Source organism: Beta vulgaris, chromosome 2 (genome assembly GCF_026745355.1).
Source record: "Beta vulgaris subsp. vulgaris cultivar EL10 chromosome 2, EL10.2, whole genome shotgun sequence".
NCBI classification, from domain to species: domain Eukaryota; kingdom Viridiplantae; phylum Streptophyta; class Magnoliopsida; order Caryophyllales; family Amaranthaceae; genus Beta; species Beta vulgaris.
The window spans coordinates 12,185,950-12,208,247 of NC_079203.1; the positions used below are offsets into that span (position 1 = coordinate 12,185,950).

Sequence of the window (22,298 nt, forward strand, 5' to 3'; positions counted from 1 at the left end):
TACTCCATACAAATGACAAAAAGGAGAGAGGAAATAGGGTCACCTTGCCTCAACCCCCATTTTTATTCAAAGTATCCATGCATGCTACCATTAATCATTACTGAAAATCTGGGGGTTCTCACACAAACCATGACCAGCTGAATAAATTTAGGAGGGAAGAGCAAAGCTTTCATCATGTCTTCTAAAAAATCCCACTCAATAGTATCATAAGCCTTCCTCATGTCTAATTTCATTAGACAACTAGGCTTTACATTCTTTCTTCCATAACTTCTAACCATATCCTGGCAAACCATGATGTTATGTATTATAAATCTGCTATGCACAAAAGCACCCTGATTCTCAGCAATGATATCAGGCAAGATGAGTCTTAGTCTATTGCTAAGAACTTTAGTTATACACTTGTATAACACATTGCAGCAGGCTATTGGCCTATATTCACTCACATTATGAGGGCAAGAAACTTTCGGAACTAGAGTAAGAATAGTGGCATTCAGTTCCTTTAACAAGCATCCTTGATCAAAGAAATTCAGCACAGCCTGTGTAACTTCACCACCTGTTATATCCCAGGTATCTCTATAGAAATGAGAGCCCATGCCATCAGGGCCAGGGGCTTTATCTCCTGCAATAGAGAAGAGAGCAGATTTTACTTCACTTGCTGTATAGGGACTATTCAACAAGGCAATGTGATCTTCTTGAAGCTTAGGACCCATATCCATGACTACAGCTTTGATCTCAGTCCTGTCCTGGATGCTAGTACCAAGTAAATCTCTTTAATATTCAAGGAAAGCTTGAGAAACCTTCTAAACCCCTTCCTGCCATTCCCCCCTACTGTTATTGATTGCATAAACAGTATTTTGAAGCCTTCTAGCTTTAATGGCATTATGAAATAAAGAAGAATTTTCATCCCCATCTTTACACCAAGCCAGCTTTGCCTTCTGAGCTAGAAAAGACATGTACTGTTGATGCTTACTTCTGTACTCAACACTAGCCTTCCTTTCAGCCTCACTAAGAGCCTTATCACCTGGATTTTCCTTAAGTTGCTCTTGGCACTCCTGCAAGTACCTTGCAGCCTTGATATCTTGACTTTCTATATCAGAAAAGCCCTCCTGATTCAGCTTTTTCAGTCTCAGCTTCACCTCTTTTATCTTCTTCACAACTTTATACATAGGAGTACCTTGAACATCTTGATTCCACCCTTCTTGAATAAGCTGGGAAAAGCTGCTAGCTAAGCTCCACATTGTAAAGTATTTGAAAGGCCTTCTATTGTTTTCCCTAGCAGGGTAAACATTGACTACAATAGGCGAGTGATCAAACAAACCCTTAGGCATAAAGTGTGCTGCTGATGTAGGAAACATCCTATACCAATCATCATTCACCATAGCCCTATCCAACTTAGAGTACACCCTACAATCACCTTCTTGTTTATTATTCCAGGTGAATAAATTTCCAGTGCTAGTTAAGTCCTGCATCCCACACTGAGCCATACATCTCCTTAAGTCTTCCATATCCTGTTGTCTCACCCTAGCACCTATTCTCTCTTCATTACTCATCACACAGTTAAAGTCCCCTAGAATAATCCAAGGACCCTTACACAAACCCACCAGCTTCTCTAAATCCTCCCAAGCTTCCCTTCTTCCATGTGCATCATTAAATGCATATAAGAATGTACAAAAGAATTTTCTACCAGCAGGTCCAGTTATGTAACAATGCATAAGCTGACTAGAAATGAACATAATATCAACCTGAAAACTCATAGGATTCCAGGCAACTACAATTCTTCCTCCCCTGTGGTAAGAAGAGTTAGAAGAAAAACACCAACCTCTAAACACATTCTGGTAAAGGCTACCCATATTACATGCCTTCACCTTTGTTTCAAGGAGACTCACCAGCCCAACATCTTTCATGCCAAGAAACTTCTTAACATCCTTCTGCTTGGCTAGACTGTTAAGTCCCCTTACATTCCAGACAATAACTCTATCCATGAGCATCAGGGAGCTTTCCACCCCCTTCATCCTCTTGTTCAGCCCCATTTAAAACACATACAACTACTTCAGCATCTTCAGTATCCACTGGTTGTGAAACAAGAACCTCAAAACCATTATTCACTACTGGACCAGTAGCTACACTTAAACTTCTTCTAGCTGGCTTTTTTACAGGCTGAAAGTCCACATTCTCTACAGGAGGTGGAACCTTAGCATGAACCTCATCATCTGGAGGTGGAATCACTTTCTTCCTCCATTCAGTCCTCACCACCTGTTTCTGGCACTTCTCTTGAGTATGACCCATAGTGTTACACATTTTACAGGTTACTAGCTTCCATTCATAGAAAATGCCAACTTGTTCTACAACATCACACTCATTAATGAACTCAATTGAGTCTGGAAATTCTTGATCTACCTTCACTTCCAGCATAACTCTAGCATACTGCAACTTATCCCTTGTAGCTGTTGCCTGATCAGTTTTTATAGGTTTGCCCACCAGACTAGCAATCCTAAAGAGACAATTCTCCCCCCAGTACTTGAAATTCAATGACATCTGAACCCAAATATTAGGCAAAACTCTCACGTCTTCCTTCACAATATCAATTTTAGGATCCCATGCTTTCACCACTATAGGTTTATTGTCAAAAAACACAGGGTTTCCTAATAGCACTTGATCTCTGCCTTCAACTGTGGTAAAGCGTACTATATATATCCCTTTTTTAACCATAGCAAACTTATCCACCCCTAAATTCCTCCATATTCGCCTAACAAAACCTTCCACTACCTGAACATGAGGGTTAGCACCTATAATGTAGCAGTAAATAGCAGAACTCCAGAAATCCAGTTCAGGTTGTATATCACTCATCTCAATCCTCTCCATCTTCTTTGAAGTAGTACCAGCATTTGTTACCACATTTTCCACCGATTCAGGAGAAAATAATATAGGTAGAGGAGCAATACCTTCCGTTCTAACCATTCTTCTACTCTGATCCGGAGCTTGATTAGCTTCAACTCGTTGAATCGTTTCCAACCAGTCCGAGAACTGAACTCTAATCTCATATTGTTTCTGCAACTCTTGTAATGAAGCACGAGGTGATAAAATCTCCTCCTGAATGATCTCAGTTTCATTATCTATTTCTAACGCCGACACTCCTATTAAAGCGTCCACCGACTTCATTTTCTGATTACTCTTCCCAGAGGATGGGCCCTTCTGTTTCATCTGGTTCTGACCGTTCTTCACCGGAACTCTCGTCGTCCTTACCATGGCTACCACAGAAAAGTGGAGAAGAAAACAAGAGGAACACTGCAGAAAAATAATGGAGGTTACTATTCCAATGGAGGTTACTGTTCCATTGGTTTAGAGAGAGAAGAGAGTTTCTCTCTCTCCATAATAAAACAGACCCATATTACCAAAAAGCCAAAACTCAATTTACAATCATGAATAATTACTTTCTAAAAGAGTATACAACTAAGTTATACCTGTCCTAAGTTGTTATGAGGAGGAGTTGTTTGAATAGACTTTAAAAGTGGATTAACTTAAGGAAAAATTGACAAAAATAAGCCAACCTTTGGCACTTCTTCCACATTTAAGCCAACCTATTGAAAATCCGGATATAATACAACCTTGTTATCAGTTTTGCCAATTCGAATTCAGATGACTTAAAACCGGCTTCACAGGTAATCTATTTTGATTTTTTTTGTTTTTGCTTTTTTCCCTTAATTCTGATTTCTCTCTCCCCTCTTTATTCTAATATCCTCTCTTTCTCTCTCTACCTTCTCACTCTCTTCAGCACCCCCGCCACCACTAATCACCTACCACCACCACAACCACTACTCGCCGACTACCACCGCAACCACTACTCGCCTAACCGCTGCCGCGCCGTGCCAACGCCACCATCGCATCTGCTTTCTCTTCTCTTTGTTTTCTTCTCTTTTTTTTTGGACGAGATCCTTTGATAGGGTGTTGTTCGATTAGTAGTAGATGAGTTGTGGGGATTTGTGATGGTGGTTGTTGTAGCTTGGTTATGGGGGTTTTTCGTGGTGGTTAGGGTTTTGGATGGTGGTTGGCTGGGTTTGTTTTAGGTGAGGGTAAGTGGGGTTGATTCGATGGTTGTTGGGTTCAAGGGTTTGGGTGGGTCTGGGTGGTTCGATTAGGGGTTTGGGTTAGTGGGGGTTTGGGTGGTTGTGGGTGGTTTGGTTAGGGGTTTGGTTTAGGGGCTTGTATGGCTCGGTTATGGGGATATTGGGTGGATGGTGGCTGGTGGTTGTCTGGTGGGGTTAGTTTGATGGTGGTAGTTTAGTGGCTGGTGGCGGTGCTGGGTGTGGTCTAGTAGTGGGGTGGGTTCGGTCTAGTAGTGGGGTGGGTTCGGTCTAGTAGTGGTTAGTGGCGGTGGGTTTAGTGGTGGTTAGTGGGGGTGGATTGGTGGGTGGTGTTCGGTAGTTGTGAAATTCGAATTTGGGGGTGTTGGAGTTGGTCGGAGGTTGAAGGGTGGTGGTGCAGTGGGTGACTGTGGTGGGCTGGTTGATGAGGTGGTTGTGGTGGCTGTGGTGGGTTCGTTGGTGGTGTTGGTTCATGGGTGAGTGTGGTGGTCAGTGGTAGTGGTGGTCAGTGGTAGTGGTGTGGCGGTGGTCAGTGGCAGTCGTGTGGCGGTGGTCGGGGCTGAGTTGGGTCAATATCATAATTATTCATAATTAATTAATAATTAGTCAATAAAATCATAATTATTGATAATTAATCTTTAGATAATCATAATTAACTTGTTGCAACCTGTAATTGTAGGTAACCTAAACCCCCCGACCCAAAATTGGCAAAACTGATAACAAGGTTGTATTATATCGGGATTTTCAATAGGTTGGCTTAAATGTGGAAGACGTGCCAAAGGTTGGCTTATTTTTGTCAATTTTTCCTTAACTTAATTAGTTTCATCATATAAAGCTGGAGAAGAAATTAGCTAATCATTGTTAATAGTTTGAATAACATTGGAAGCGATTTAAGTAATTATGGGATAGATTGTTGAGGTTGTCGGTCTAAATTAATTAGTTTCTTATCTATAAATTGAGCTTTATAATAAGGTTACACTATTTGGTTAGTATTTAATTAAATATCTTAGTAAAGCCAGTTTAAGTAAGGAAGTGTATAAGTTGTAAAGTACCTAAAAGAAGTCTCGATTATATGTCTCATTAATATTCTAAGGAAATGAGTTGTACTTAGTCTATTTGATTATGAGTATAGTCCATAAATGAATTCATTTTTTATATTATTCAACTAATAGAAATTATTTCATGTTAATGTGGTTTTATGAAACTGCAATCCCCCGTAAATTTATGGATTTTATAAATGTAATTTAGTTCAAGATAATTTATTTACTTAAAAAGGTTGACTATTTTAGAAGTCAAAGGAATGATTTTAAGCATTTTAGGAAGTTAAAATATTTTGTTAAGGCATGCTTTGAAAAATATTTGAAATACTATTTGGCTTTTCCTTCAAGTTTAAATGGGCCTGAGGAATCCAAATACTAAGTGGACTAGGAAAAGGACTTCTATTGATGTTAGGAGTTTTAAGTCATCAATCCTATTCATCATTAAACTCTATTGAAACCCAATTGCCTTTTCCTAAGCCCAAAAGGAAAACATACATATGAATACCTTGAACCCAAATTATACCCACACAAAAACTTTCTCTCTCCTCACACACACACAAAACCAGCGTGCTTCTCTCTCCTCTTCCACGTTAGTTTTCTTCTTCTTTGTTTCTTCTCCTTCAAGAAACACTTTCTTCTCCACCAAGAAACTCTTAGATTGGGTTTTTTATTATTAGAGCATGAATTTTTAGGGTGTTAAAGATTGGAAAATCATAGTAGCATGTAATAAACTATGAAATTGATTTAACTTACGAATTTAAACATGTTTAAGTATGTTTAAAGGGAGTTTTAATAATCTATAAGTTGCTTGAATTTTAGAAAGGTTGTTATTAATGGAGTTTTATGGATTTTAATGACTAGTATCGTAGTACTATGCTAAGTGATATAAAGAATGGAGGTTTTAATGATAAAAACTTTTAAATATTTTTAAAGGGGATATAAAGTATTTTAAAGTTTCTGGAATTTATTTGGAGTATTGATTTTAAATTCTATTGGTTGTTTTAGGCGGAGATTACTCTATAGGCGATTTTTAAGGTGTTAAAGGTGGCCTACCAATTCGTCTACACAAGGTACGTAGATACCTGTGTGTTGCTTGATGTAGTATCATGATTTTAGGAAGGAAAAGTTATGTAGTATCATGTATAGGAACTTTGTGAGTTTATATATGATTTCTATTGTGGTTGGATTTTACATGTTTTATGTTTGTGTGCGAACATGTAAGTACGTGATTTAATTATGATATTAATATCGTATTTGTATGGAATATTGATGCAAGAATGTTTGTTGGGAACTTTATTTATCCATTCACATGGGGGAATTAATATATTTATTGAGTTGGATCATGATTGAATCATGTGTTCCCTTGTATTATTATTTTCACTACTCGATGACGACTGTGGGCCTTATTTGGTAAGTTGATAAATTATGCCTTTGAAAGGTAAGTTGGTTGTTGGCTAGGTTCAACAAATAACAAGGATTGAAATAAAGAAGGAATTAATCTTGGGTTGTAAGTTGTATGATCACTTATTTAGTCCTAAGATAAAAAGGGGTAAAGTTGTGAATGCTTGATTATATGTTATCTGTATTTCTTGTGTGTCATAACAAGTAATAATTGGTAAATCATGTAAAGTTAAACTTGAATAGTTATAAACTTTAGACTGGTGCACGTCTGAAGTTGGACAATCAAGAGTTGGGGTACATGGTGAGCGGGCCATGGCTTTTTTTTAGAAATTCGAATGGTCATCGTTCCTATTTTTATTCAAAGGTTCCTCAAAATCGCAGGTCATTATGGAATATGGAGTCGCGCCCGTATTTCATTTTCCTAGGTGAAGGCTGGTTTTAGTTAGATATCTCGGTCCAATAACTTTTCTATGAAAGTAATAAAAAAATTGTTAAAGTTTAGTTTAGTAAAAGTTATCTGCAGATTGTTAGATCGTTAGATTGTTATGTGATTATTTATCCCTGCTTATTGTTTATTAGTATCATGTTAGAAGAATTTTTTTTTTTTTTTTGATAAGCAAGATGTATTTTATTGTATCAAAAAAACCAAACCATAATCTCTACTTAGGACAAATCCCCAAGCTCAGAGCAAACCAACCAGGCTAAACATAGCCTATATACAATTTACAAGAGAGAAAAGTTCTCTAAACCAACTAACATCATCAGCTCCTGTACTATGTGGGATAATACTATGAATTCTATTGAAAACATCCTTCTTTATCCTCTTTACAATATTATCTATACTACTAATTTGTGCATTCCATAGGACATTATTCCTTTCTTTCCAGATATAGTATACTGTACAAAGTAACGCAGTGAAGTGAACCTCACGCCTGAATTTCTTCATTTTCCTCCTGCGTAGCCTAGTTATCATCTCCAAGATTGTATGCCCATGTCTGTTATTGCCTAACCATATGTTTATAGTTTTCAAGCATTGAAAGCTATAATGGCACTCAAAGAATAAGTGCTGGTGAGTCTCATTGGCAGACCCACATATCAGACAACTTGCATCCTGTGTTATATTCATCTTCATCAATCTATCCCTAGTATTCAGTCTATTGAGCATAGCCAACCAAGCAATAAATCTATGCTTTGGTTGACTTAATCTGCACCAGATTCCTCTAGTCCAGTGTACTGTATCACTAGGCATTATCAACATTTTGTACACTTTGTTGATGGAATACTTAGAAAAGCTGCATAGCTGATTGTAAGTAACCCATCCCTTCATTTGCTCCTTAATCTGGCAAATTCTCCTCCAGTACCAACTGTCACTACTCTTTGGCTGGTAATCCCACCACTCCTGACCCTTGAGATACACAGCATGCACCCATTGAACCCAAAGATTCTCCTTCCTAGTAGCAATCATCCAAACATGTTTTTCCAAAGCTGCAATGTTCCACTTACTGATATTAAGCAACCCTAACCCACCTATCTTCTTAGGTTTACACACTGCAGTCCAAGCTACCTTTCCAGGGTAATTTGACTCTACAACTCCTTTCCAAAGGAAGTTTCTGCAGATTCTATTAATTTGTTCATACAGACTTTTAGGAAGAGAGATCATCTGGGACCAGTATATCTGGATAGACATCAGCACAGAATTCACCAAAATAGCCCTCCCAGCAAAAGACATATGTCTTGTGCTCCAAACCTTGATCCTAGACCCCATTTTTTCTAGGATGTGTTCACACTCCCCACTGGAAATCTTCTTTGAACATATGGGAAGTCCCAGGTATCTAAAAGGAAAAGTTCCTTTTATAAAGCCAGTCATATCTAGAATCCTTTGCACTTCTTCATTTGACATCCCTGAGCAGTATACTGAAGTTTTTTCAGGACTAGCCTTCAGCCCTGTTGTATTAGAGAATAATTTGAAACCTTGCATCAGTAGCAAAACAGATCTATAATCACCTTTGCAGCATAGGATTATGTCGTCTGCAAAACACATATGGTTCAACTTTAAATCTTTACACCGTGGATGAAACTTGAAGCCTTCTTTCTCCCCCACCATTTTCAAGAGTCTGGAAAGGTATTCCACACACAGGACAAAAAGAAGAGGGGAAAGGGGATCACCTTGTCTCAATCCCCTCTTTCCTTCAAAAAAACCATGTAATGTACCATTTATGGACAATGAGAACCTAGGTGATCTCACACAAACCATTATTAACTTGATGAAATGCTCTGGGAATTTTAAGGCAATAAGCATTTCCTCCACAAAGTCCCATTCCACTGTATCATATGCTTTCTGAAGGTCAAGTTTGATTATACAACCAGGTGAGTTATTCTTCCTTTCATACCCTTTAACCAAGTCTTGACACACCATTATATTATGTCCTATGAATCTGCTGTGCACAAATGCACCTTGATTCCGTGCAGTTATCTCTGGCAATATCTCTCTCATCCTAGTGCATAACACTTTGGAAATGCATTTGTATAGAACATTGCAGCAGGAGATTGGCCTAAAGTCTTTCACACTTTCAGGGCACTTACCTTTAGGAATAAGTGTTATACTGGTAGCATTTATTTCCTTTAAGAGTTTCCCAGTGTTGAGGAAATCTAAGATAGCATCAATCACATCAGTGCCCACCACATCCCATGCATATTTATAAAAAGCACTCCCAAAACCATCAGGCCCAGGGGCCTTGCTTTCATCAATAGCCCACATAGCAGCTTTCACTTCATCCCTAGTATAAGTTGTCATCAGCAAATTCTGCATTGAACTACTCAGAACTGGACCTTCATTGACCACTCTTTGCTTCACCCTAGTTCTTGAAGCAACTTGGGAACCAAGGAGCCATTTATAGTAATTTAGAACACTGTAGGAATCTGACTAGGATTCTCAGTCCAGCAACCATTCATGTCTTTAATAGAGAGAATTGTGTTTTGCAGTTGTCTCTTTCTCATTGATCTATGAAACATGGCTGAGTTTTCATCCCCTTCCTTTCCCCAAGCCATTTTCATCTTATTTGAGAGAAAACTAAGGTAAGCTTTATGCACCCTAATGTATCTCTCCAAAGCCATGTGCTCCAATTTTGCAATATTCATATCTGCTGGGTTTGAGTGAAGCTCAGTTTGCCATTTATTCAACTCCTGCCTTGCTTGAGCCTCCTGCACCTCAATTTCCTGAAACCCTATCTTGTTCAACTCCTTTAAACCACCTTTCACCTTTTTCAGTCTTTGCACCACTCTATACATCTTGGTCCCCTGAACCTGCTCTTGCCATGCTTGTGATATAATATCTCGATATTGTGGAGCCTGTTGCCACATTTTAAAGTATTTAAAGGCCTTTCTACCCACAGCAACATCAGGATAAACTGACACCAGCCCTGGACAATGATCAAAATATCCTTCATTCTTGAAACAAGCTTCTGTTGCTGGGTATTTCTGTAACCACCAGTCATTCACCAGCACCCTATCCAACCTAGAGAACATTCTATTAGCCCCTTGTTGCTTGTTGTTCCAAGTGAAGAAGTTCCCACTCACTTAAGCTTCCACCAAATCACATCTGCTTACACACTCCTGAAAATCTTGCATCTCTTTTAGCCTAACATTCCCTCCACTTCTATCCTCCAAATTCAGAATACAATTAAAATCCCCCATCAAAATCCAAGGTTTTTGAATACCTTTGGACAAAGCATCCACATCCTTCCATAACACCTCCCTCTCACTGGCAATATTATGTGCATACACAAATGAACATTCAAACTCCTCTCCATGTTGTGGTGTAATTCGACAATGAATCAATTGACTAGAGCAAAACATTTGATTCACAATAAACTTTAAAGGATTCCATGCCAGTACAATTCTCCCTCCAGGGTGCATCATACTATTAGAAGTAAACCCCCATCCACTGAACAATCTCAAGTACAAGGCTCCCAGATTTTGAGCCTTGACTTTTGTTTCAAGGAGACAAACCAGGCTACATTGATTTTGATGTAAAAATAGATGTACATCTCTCTGTTTATCTGGCCTATTTATCCCCCTGACATTCCAAAAGAGAATTCTATCCATGAATGTCAGGAGGTTCTCCACCTCCTACATTCATCTCACCTATGTCATCACACACCACATCATTTCCTTCCTTACTATTATCTTCATTGAATGCCTCCTCCTGATTCAGGGCTTGGAAACTATTGCCAATCACCACTAGTTCCCTTGGTATCATTCTCAACTGCATAGGCCTCTCTACAGGTGCAATCTTAGCCTTGTCTCCCTTCTGTTTCTCCATATGACCCCCATCAGTAGGTCTTTTTTCAACCCACCTCTTCGGCCCCTTATCTTTCTTGCACTCATGAGAGTTATGGCCAAATAACTTGCACTTTTCACATATTAATGGTTTCCATTCATATCCAATTATCACATCCTTCACAATTCCATTTTCATCCTGAAATTGCAATTTCTCAGGTAAAGAATTTTTCAGCATTACTTCCACCTGAACTCTAGCATAGAGCAATTTATCCCTGTTTAAGGTGGCTCTATCCACCTGAATGAACTCACCCATAGACCCTACTATCTTCCTTAAGCACTTCTCACCCTAGAATTTGAGGTCTAAGTTTTTCAATTGTATCCAGATTGGAACTACATTGATTTCATCTTTGAAATTGACTATGTCCTTATGCCATGGCTTACATATTACAGGTTTCTTATCAAAAGTTGGATGATAATCAGCAAGCACTTTATCCCTATTCTCCATGGTAAAGAATCTAACAATGTAAACTCCATACTCAACACACGCCACTTTATCAATTCCCAGTTCCTTCCAGATTCGCCTAAAGAATCCCTCAATCACCGATAATGGTGGATTAGCACCAACCACAGAACATACAATAGCTGAATTCCAATAATCTACCTCATCTTGAATGTCCTCTAATTCAATTCTAATTCAATCACCGATAATGTTAGAAGAATTTATTTATTATTATGTAGTACTTAGCTTTGCTGATTACATGCTTTGTTTGTATGTGTTGATCATGACTTTGCCTTATTGATCTTGTGATGACCCATTCTTGGTGAGCAGATTCTTTAGTCCATGGACATCTACAGGTTTAATTTGCAGATGTTGCATCATGGGGATCTGGGAATGGAGAGCTTGTGTAATAGATTGATTTTTTTTATTATTTTACTAGATACATTTTATTTAAGTTTGGTTTGAAGTTAACATTGGTAGTGTTGTTTGGATTTTAAAGTACTTTCTTTATTTATTATATTTTAATTCTAAAGTTTAGTTATATGTTTTCCGCTGCAAAATTCTAAATAAGCCGATACGTTATCACATGGGCGATAATACTTTGATGAGTCTCTAGGTTTTATATTAAAAATGTGTTTTGGAAAAGAGAGAATTATCGGGATGTTACAGGAACTCAAGGTGTAGAGTTTATGTTAACTCTCCTTAGTTAATTTTAAGCGAGATTTATAGTAATTTTTGTTGGTGTTGGATAACGGTTGTTATAACTGTTAAAGATAAACTATCGATTAATAATCATGAAGTATACAAGAGTATAAACTATTTATATACAAGAGTATGAGTTGCGTGTAAGTGGTTTAGTAATTCTTGTTAGTTAATTCTAACTGAGAGACCTTTTGTCATTATAGTTGATGTTATATCGAATATAATTATTTATAAATTGTTGTGGTTCATAAGCTTTGTGATTTTAAGTGGATTGCGTATAAAAGCATATATGTATTGGTATGAAATACTTACTTAATTATGTCAAGCAATTATAATTCCCTAACAAGAAGTCTTCTGGTTGGTTTATTATTGCTCAAATTTTGTTAAGGATTACTAAAAGTATTGGATGAGTTCGAAGAATGATTTGATTAAAATATGAATGATAATGAAAATTGATGAAAGGGAAAAGTAGCGTCGTCTGAGTCGATCGATGAGGTGACACGAAAAGGGCCCCATGGACTGCGAACCTTGGGAGCCCAATAGGAAAACCTGCCTATTGCTCTATGGGATGATGTATCAGGTAATACGAAACCTGTGGATGACTGATGAAATTAGCGGAAAATGTACTCTACACTAGTTGTGGTTATTGGCCAAAAGAAAATCTCATGGTTGGGTGACGACCCCCACTGTCGGAGCGTAAGCTTTGTCTCCTCTGCCGCGTTCTCTTTCCCCTAGTTAAAATTAAAAGAAAGTTATTTTGCAGTATGAAAGTTATTTTGATATTGGATTCCTGATAAGGAATCGTATCATGTTAAGTTGTTTCGATATTGGATTCCCGATAAGGAATCTTATTATGGTAAGTTTTAATTTTTGTATTGGATTTCTGATAAGATATCAATTAAAGAAAATAAAGTATATCATCTATATCAAAGTTAATTATCTTATATTACTCATAAGGAATCGTGATATGTTTGAAATAAAGGAGAATTAAATAACTATATATTAAATATGATTTTGCTGTGATTGCTTGGTAGTCGCCTTGCTATGTTGCTATAATGTAATAGACGATGTATATGAAAGAAGTATTTGAGGAGTAATATTTCATATGTCCAAAAGGACTAATGGTATGCATTATTATAATAAATGTGATTATGATGGTTAAGTTGACTGTTGAGTCGTTTTCAAGTAAAATCCACCAAACCATGTGTTAGCTTATTTATATGTTTAATATATACTCAACTTTGCTGATGTGTGTATGTTGTTTTGTAGTTTCTTAACCTTTCACTTGGTGGGTAGCAGTTTCCCTAAATGTGTCAAGTTGAAGTCTCAAGTTAATCTTTCTAAAGTTGAAGCCGCTACCTGTTGGAAGACTACTTGTGTTGTATTGTTTTCGAGGCGAGGACGCTTGACTTTGTATTAGTTATTTATTTTTTAATTCTATATTAAAGAATCAATAGTGCTCTTGATTCTCTATTGTTGGTGTTGCTCCGCAAAAACGTTGTGTTTGTTAATTTTTGGAGTATTTTGTAAATTGAAATTGTAAACAACTTTAAATTATTTTCCGCTTTAGGGTTCTCCTACTTTCAACGGAAACTCTGCCAGATTTTCTATAGAAATTTATTCGAAAGAGTTTGAAAATTAAAGTTGTATTGTGATAGTTAATTTGAATTACATAAAATTGAGAATTAAGTTCCACATTATCTGATGTAGTTTAGTGAGTGATGGTATTAGTTCGGATTAGCTCGACCAAGATCTCTTATGTTATGCTTAATCTTTTGTAAGTTGTTCGGTAAAATCTGGGTTGTTACAATCCTAAACTTCAGGTTATCTGCATCATTGAATATTAATACAAAAAGATTGATTTGCACTAGTTAGGGGTATATAATGGAATCTATTCCATAGTGGATGAAGGTTTACACTTGTTTCATCGCCTGAATCACTTTTTTTTTTTGAAATTAACATTAATTCATTAATTCAAAGTCACACGACATCTACAATATAAGTAGAAATTAAAGAAATACATATCAAAATCAAACACATGTTCTAGAGAGAGAAACTCTCTCTTCTCTCTAGGACAAAGAGCGCGTAAGAATTATGTTATTCCTCGATTTGAACCTCAGTGTTAGCTGAAGCTATGGCAAAGGGATCAAAGAAAGGTAATGGCGGAAATAAGAAGAACAAGCAAACTAAGGGGAAACATCCTCAAACAGAGGATGCGAAGAAGATGAAAAGTGTGAATGACATTCAAGAATCCTCTACTCTGAGTTGGACATCGGAGGCGGATGATGACGATTCTATTGCATCGCTTAATGATCATTTATCCAGGCATGATAGGGAGAATTTTTCAGTAGCAGCGTCGCAATTTTAAAATTAGATTGATTCAGTGGGAGCTCCGACGAGACTAGTAGGAAGTGGCCTGGTTACGCCATCACCATTGCCGATGCAGCAATTGAATCAGAATTCAGGTACTACTAATCCTAATTGGCGAGCTTAGTTGTTTCATAATATAAGAGATGAAGGATTGAATATGGAAATAGACAAGAATGATGAGAATAATGATACCTCTGCTGAATGTGTGACAATCACAATGGATGACATACAACTTGAGATTGATTACTGGAATTCTGCAATTGTGTGTTATATTTTAGGTTGTAAACCGCCATTTAAAATTGTTAATGGATTTATTCGAAGGATATGGGGGAAGTATGGAATTGAGAAGGTTGCGGTGCTGGAAAATGGAGTGTTCATGGTCAGGTTTCGAATGGTGGAAGGAAAAATGAAGGCTCTAGATGGAGGTCCAATTATGTACGATGGAAAACCTGTTATTGTAAAGAACTGGACACCTGATCTTGACTTGAGCAGTGAAAGTGTGAAGGTTGTGCCTACATGGATTCGTTTACCAGATGTCCCTTTGAAATATTGGGGACAAATTGTGTGTAATAAGATAGCAGGAATCATTGGGAAGCCAATTAGAACTGATAGAGTTACGACTTAGAAGGATATGTTAGAGTATGCTAGAATTCTGGTGGAAGTAAAACGAGATCAAGAGTTTCCAGAAAAGATGGCATTCATGAATGAAAAAGGAGTGATGCAATAGAAGAAAGTGGAATATGAGTGCAAACTTATCTTTTGTTCTGATTGCAGAAGGATAGGGCATAATATGGAGCAATGCAAAAAGAAGAAACAAGAGATAGCGTAGAGGAATGTGAAGACAAGGCAGGTTTGGAGGAGGAAAGCTCCAATGGAGGTGCAAAATGAAGTTGCACAAGAACCTGGGAATAACCTGAGTGTCATGGCTAATATTGTAGCATCCATTCCAGAAATGCATAGTGGAAATGCTCCAAGAGAAGAAGGTGTAGGGGAGGAAGAAATTAATAGGCAACAGACAGGGGTTCAGGAGGAAATTAATAAGCAAATGCAGGAGACACAAGTAGTTGGAGTTCAGAAGGTTTATGTACACTAGTGGAAAAATGAAGAAGGGTTGCGCTAAAAAAGGCATGTAGGGCTGCGCTTTTTGACAGCAGCCCTTTTAGTAGCAGCCCTTCACTTTTTAAGGCTAGTTAGGAAAAAGCGCAGCCCTTCTAGCCCAGAAGGGCTGCGCTAGTTAAGAAAAAGCGCAGCCCTTCTGGGCTAGAAGGGCTGCGCTTTTTCCTAACTAGCGTAGCCCTTCCTACCAAAAAAAAAAAAAAAATTTTTTTTGTCATTTTTTTAACTCATAATCTCACATTTTCTGAAATTAAACAGAAGAGAAGAGAAACGAAACGAAAATACAAAACCCAAAACAATAAAAAGAATGAAACGAAAATGAAAAAAAGGAACAAAAACTAATATACAAAGAGAAGTATACAATAAGTATACAAGAACATTAATCAAAACAAAGATGCATGAAAATACAAGAAATTATATAGAAAGAGAAGTATACAAGAACATTAATCAAAATAAACAAAGAGAAGCATACAAGAATAACATTAATCAAAATAAACAAAGAGAAGTATACAAGAACATTAATCAAAACAAAGAGAAGTATACAAGAACATTAATCAAAACATATAAACAAAGAGAAGTATACAAGAACATTATAGATCTGAAAATACAAGAACTATAACCTAATAATGTTTAAATACATAAAACAAAACCCAAATACATAATTTAAGGGAAAAAAAAATTTCGGAAAAACTTAAAATGGCTATTTGGAGGCTTAAACGAACTCGGATGGCTTAAAAAGCCTAAACATCACCGCATAGCGGTGAGTTTGACTTGTTGGCTCGTTCCGCTTCCGAAAAGGTATCACAATAGGCAATCGGACTCCGTCGCCATGTTTAGTGCAAATCATTTCAAGGTTTTTGTCGCAAATGTTTATGGGAGTTTTTGAGAGAGAAGAGAGGATGAGAGAGAAGGAGGAAAGGAATAATGAGGGACGTGAGAGAGGAGAGAGAATGAGGGATAATATATTTGACGAATCCCCGCTCAATATTTCAAAGCCCGCGATTCCGAAATTTCAAATTTTTTCAGGAAGGGCTGCGCTTTTTTAAAAAGCGCAGCCCTAATAAGCAGAAGGGCTGCGCTTTTTAAAAAAGCGCAGCCCTTCACTTAGTAGGGCTGCGCTTTTTTAAAAAAGCGCAGCCCTTCACTTAGTAGGGCTGCGCTTTTTTAAAAGCGCAGCCCTTCTTACCTACAGAAGGGCTGCGCTTTTCGTAAAAGCGCAGCCCTACTAGTGAAGGGTTGCGCTTATTTAAAAAAGCGCAGCCCTTCTGCTTAGTAGGGCTGCGCTTTTTTAAATAAGCGCAGCCCTTCACTAGTAGGGCTGCGCTTTTACGAAAAGCGCAGCCCTTCCTGCGCAGCCCTTTATGTTTTTTCCCCTAGTGGTAACACAAGGAGGGAGTGTGGTAGCTTCCCCACCTCATGGATAAGGTAGGATTTTGGAATATGAGAGGAATGAATAACCCTACAAAACAGCAAGAGATTAGATGGTTTTTGAACCAAAATGGTATAGGGTTATTTTCTCTTCTCGAAACAAAGGTGAAGGCTGTGAACTTCCCTAAGGTTTATGCTGGTGTTTGTCCTAACTGGAGTGTGGTGACAAATTTGCAACATCATAGAGGACGAAGGATTTGGATAATTTGGCAACCTGGAAGATTCTATGTGGATATTCTTGAGTGTGATGCTCAATATATCCACTGTAAGATCACTCATAATGCTACTGGGAAAATGTTTTATTGGACAGTGGTGTATGGTTATAATGAGGTAGGGGAGAGATGTCATTTGTGGAGGTGTTTGGGGAGAGTAAAAGGGTTTGTGAATGATGTATGGATAATTGGTGGTGATTTTAATAATGTTCTGAATCTTCATGAGAGAATAGGGTCTGCTGTTACCTTGGAAGAGGTTGATGAGTTCAGGCAATGTCTTAGGACATGTGAAATGAATGATTTGAGTTTCAATGGGCATGCATTCTCTTGGTCTAATAAGCAAGAAGGTGAAAGTAGAGTATGCTCGAAAATTGATAGAGTTATTGGGAATGATGCATGGTTGAATGCATTTCCTAATGCTACTATTTCATTTTTGCCTGAGGGGTGCTCAGATCATACTCCTTATGTGATCAATTTGGATAGCTTGATAAATCCAAGGCCTAAAACTTATAGATTCTTTAATATGTGGACAGAAGATGTTGAGTTTATGGACAAGGTGCAGGGAGTGTGGAGTATGGATGTGAGTGAAATTAAAATGTATCAGATGATAAAGAAGTTGAGGAGTTTAAAAAGAGTTTTAAAGGAGTTGAATAGGAAGAATTTCTCTGATGTAGATTGTGCTGCAGACAATGCTTATAGAAAGCTACTTGAGTTACAAGTTCAAGAGGATCCTTAGAATGGGATGCTTCATAGAGAAGAGAGGGAAGCTTATAAGGAGTATGGAGTGAGTAATAAAGCCAGAATGAGCTTTCTAAGACAGAAGGTTAAGCAACAATGGTTAAAAGGTGGTGATGCTAATACAACATATTTCCATGCATGTTTGAAGGAAGAGAAGGGCTACTAACCATATATACAAAATTAAAAATATGGGTGGTGAATGGAAAGATGATCCTCTAGATGTTGATAGGGCTTTTCCGGAATTTATGAGAAGTTGTTGGGCAATACTGATGATTCTACTGGGCATGTTAGTAACAGTACTATCAATGAGGGAGCTGTGGTGTCTGAGTAGCACTAGAGGGGGCTTTGTCAAGCATTTACTGGGGAAGATGTGTGACAAGCTCTGAATGAAATAGAAGATAATAAGGCCCCTAGGCCTGATGGCTACATCAGTCATTTCTTCAAGAAGGCTTGGGGTTGTGTTGGCCCTGACATTATTGATGCATTCATAGAATTCTTCCACTCTGGTAACATACTTAAATAGATAAATGCTACAACCATATGCTTGATTCCAAAATGCAATCAGCATGAGGATGTGACACAATTTAGACCAATTGCATGCTGCAACGTGGTGTATAAAATCATTTCAAAAATGATATGTTCAAGGCTGAAGAAGGTTCTCCCTAACATTGTTGATGCTACCCAAAGTGCTTTTGCGGAAAATAAGGTCATAATGCACAACATTATAGTGTGTCAAGACATGCTAAGGCACTATAAAAGGAAAAATGATGCTGCTAGATGTACATTGAAGATTGACCTAAAGAAGGCATATGATTCAGTTAACTGGGAGTTCATTAGGAACTTATTGAAGGGACTGAAGTTCCCCAATAAATTTGTGACTTGGATAATGAACTGCTTGACCACTCCTTCCTTTTCTCTTAATACTACTGGAGGGCTTATAGGGTTTTTCAAAGGCAAAAAAGGTCTGAGACAGGGGGCTCCCGTCTCTCCTTTGGTGTTTGTACTAGTCATGGAGTGCTTCACAAGAATCTTGAAGAAAATGAGGCAAAAAGAGAAGTTTCAGTATCACTATAAGTGTGGAGAAATGAAGCTAACACATCTAATGTTTGCTGCTGACTTAATGTTATTTTGCAAAGGAGAAGTACAATCTGTAACCTTATTTGTGAGAGCACTGAATTCTTTAATTTCTCACAAACATCAGGGCTTCATGTGAATAAAGATAATTCTGCAATCTATTTTGGAAATGTGAAAGAAGATATACAGTTCAGAATCCTTCAAGTTTCAGGTTTCCAGAGGGGTACATTTCCATTTAGATACTTGGGGGTCCCAATTACCATTAAGAGAATTGCTAAAGCTGATTGTGATCTCCTAGTAGATAGAATGTTGAGAAGAATTCGATGTTGGAGTTCCAGGCACTTGTCATATGCTGCAAGAATAGTTCTTGTAAATTCAGTCCTTCTAAGTATACACACTTACTGGGCTCAAGTATTTGTGTTGCCAAAGATTGTGCTAGATAGAATAGTGCAAATTTGTAGATCTTTCCTGTGGGAAGATAATACTGAATAGACCCCCACCTGTAGCTTGGAGTTGGGTGTGCAGAATAAAACAAACAGGAGGTCTATGAGTGAGGGATTGTCCTACATGGAATGTTGCTACCATTGGAAAGTATGTTTGGCAGATTGCTCATAAAGAGGCACTAGTAGAATAAATGCTATTTGCTGCGGTGATATTGCTGCGGTTTTACCTATACGCAGCAATATTACACGCAAAAATAAAATAAAAAATAGAAAATAACTATATTGCTGCGGTTCACGCCCAAAACCGCAGCAATATTGTTCAACGGATACATTTTAAAAAAATGTGGGGCCTGGGAAGACTAATATTACTGCGGTTTTGGGCGGAAAACCGCAACAATATAGTAAAATATATTTTTAAAATATATTGCTGCGGTTTCCCGCCCAAAATCGCAGCAATATTGAATGCTTTAAAAAATAAAGAGGACGCGCGGGTTCGGGCTTTATTTTGTCAAATATTAATAGTATGTTGTTACTCTGTTAGGGTTCCTTATCTCTCATCCTCCCACTTATCTCTCAACCTCTTTTTTTTTCTCGGCCGTTTTTCACCTCATCCTCCAATCTCTCTCCTCTCTCTCTCCTCTCACGCCTCTCTCTCTCCCCTCTCACTCTCAATTTTTCGCCTCTCATCTCAATCCTTCGAATGAATCAACACATCAATTCTCAAATTGGGTGATTATATGAGATCTCTCTCGTTTTCTTCGTCGGATGTTCGATTTCTTTTTCGTCGGCTTTTCCATTTCTTCGTCGTTTTCATTGTCAGATGTTCGATTTCTTCATCGGCTTTCCGATTTCTTCGTCGGCTGTTCGAATTCTTCGTCAGTCGAAGTCGTTCCTTCGTCCGCTGTTCGATTTCTTCGTCGGTCGAAGTCGTTCCCTCGTCGGTCGAAGTCGTTCCCTCGTCGCCTGTTTGATTTCTTCGTCGGTCGAAGTCGTTCCGTCGTCGGCTGTTCGATTTCTTCGTCGGTCAAAGTCAATCCCTCGTCGGCCGTAGTCAATCCCTCGTCGGCCGTTCAGATCGAGATGAAGCCCCAATCTGGCGCTAGTCGACGACCTTCTTGGGGCTTGCGGTTTCTTTTTTAGATTTTTTTTTCAGAATTTTGTGTTTTTTTTTTATGTTATTATTTTCTATTGTTATTTTTGTAGTTGTTGTTATGTTGGTTATTATTGTTGTAATATTTTCAGATCTAGTGTTTTATTGTGTTATCGTATTATATTTATAGTCTAAATTTGTTCTTTTATTTTTTGAAGTTACATAGCAGATTTTTTATAATCTGCCTTCAAAAAAAGTAATAACATAATATGTTTTTTTGTGTTTTTTATGTTTTTGAATTTTATATAATAACTTGTTGTCATTAGTTTCAATAAGTAATGTTTTATTTTATTTTAGCCTTTTTATTTTGCAAATCTGATGTCAAAATAAAAAAAATAATTTTTTTTTTCTGCCCAGCGTATATTGCTACGGTTTTTACCTAAAACCACAGCAATATATGTCAGATATTGCTACGGTTTAAAACCGCAACAATATATTAATTACCTATTGTTGCGCGCCCAAAACCGCAGCAATAGGGCACTTTTTAACCGCAGCAAATAGCATTTATTCTACTAGTGAGGACCTGTTATGGATTAAGTGGGTGCATCATGTGTACATCAGGGATCAGGACTGGTGGGATTATAAACCACCTCCTACAACAAGCTGGGTTTGGAGAGTGATTTGCAAGGTGAAAGAGGCTTTGAAACCTGCATACACAAACAATAGATGGCTTGATGATGGGAAGAATTACTCAACTAAAGAAGGGTACAAGTGGCTTACAGCTCAAAGAGATAAAGTTACTTGGTATCATTGGGTATGGAATGATGCTAACCAACCCAAACACTCTTTTATTAGCTGGCTTATTGCACTTAACAAGCTCAGAATTGGCTTTAGCTTATTAGCTGGCTTATTACCACACAGTGTCTTGACAAATATTGGCTTTAGCTAATTAAAGAGTGTTTGGCTTTAGCCAATATTTGTCAAGACACTGCATGTTTAATGCGTGGTAACCAGCCAGAAGACTGTGAGCATTTGTTCTTTAAATGTGTATACAATAACAAGATTTGTAAGGAGATAATGAATTGGCCGAGGATGCAATGCTACAGAAACGAAAACATAATATCCTCCTGGAAACGCTGGGGCAGGAAATACAGAAGCAAGAACAGGCAGAGGGTATGTTATGTTGCTCTTGCAGCAACAATATATCATATATGGAGGACTAGAAACCATGTGTTGTGGGAGAATGCTTTGTATAGACCTGATTTAATGGTCAAGTGTATTAAGTTTGATGTTTGTACTAGGATAAAAATGTATAATGTAAATTAGTGGCCTGTCACTGATAAGGATTGGTTTGGTAGACTAAGTCAGAATATGTAGCTGGAGTATTGTGGAGGAGTGAGCTTGGTGTGTTGGGTGTTAGTTGTTGCTCTACTGGGTTAGTTGTGTGCGTATTGTTTGTATGGTGGTGTTTTTCACACTAAATTGGTAATATATCTTTACATTTTGCCAAAAAAAAAAAAAAAAACAAATACATATCAAAATGAAATAAATACAATTCTGAACACCCTCATCTTTCACATCGCTATCTGATGCAGCCTTCTGCAAGAGGGGTTGTCGATCTTTTGTAATTTTGAAGTATAATTGGATTCAATTCAGGTTATTGTAGACGAAGTCTTGGCATATGTTGCAATTCCGCACAAATTTCGATCAACAAATCAACATCTTGAATTACACAAAAATCCAAAAACAAAGTCTCCAAACTCTCACATGGAGAGAAATAAAACCCAATATGTCAGCAGATATAACCCAATACATGGGTAGA

General features: G+C 37.7%; 2 protein-coding genes across 2 annotated transcripts; one reads left to right on the forward strand and one right to left on the reverse strand.

Annotated features, from left to right (window-relative positions):
• Positions 1–800: 800 nt before the first annotated feature.
• LOC125494693 (uncharacterized) lies at positions 801–1,850 on the reverse strand. Its single transcript, XM_048638405.1, has one exon. It carries the CDS (start codon positions 1,848–1,850, stop codon positions 801–803), a length of 1,050 nt encoding a protein of 349 aa, XP_048494362.1.
• A 15,081-nt stretch (positions 1,851–16,931) lies between these two features.
• Positions 16,932–17,867, forward strand: LOC125494694 (uncharacterized). The gene has a single exon (XM_048638406.1). The coding sequence runs from the start codon at positions 16,932–16,934 to the stop codon at positions 17,865–17,867; it is 936 nt and encodes a 311-aa protein (XP_048494363.1).
• Positions 17,868–22,298: the final 4,431 nt, after the last annotated feature.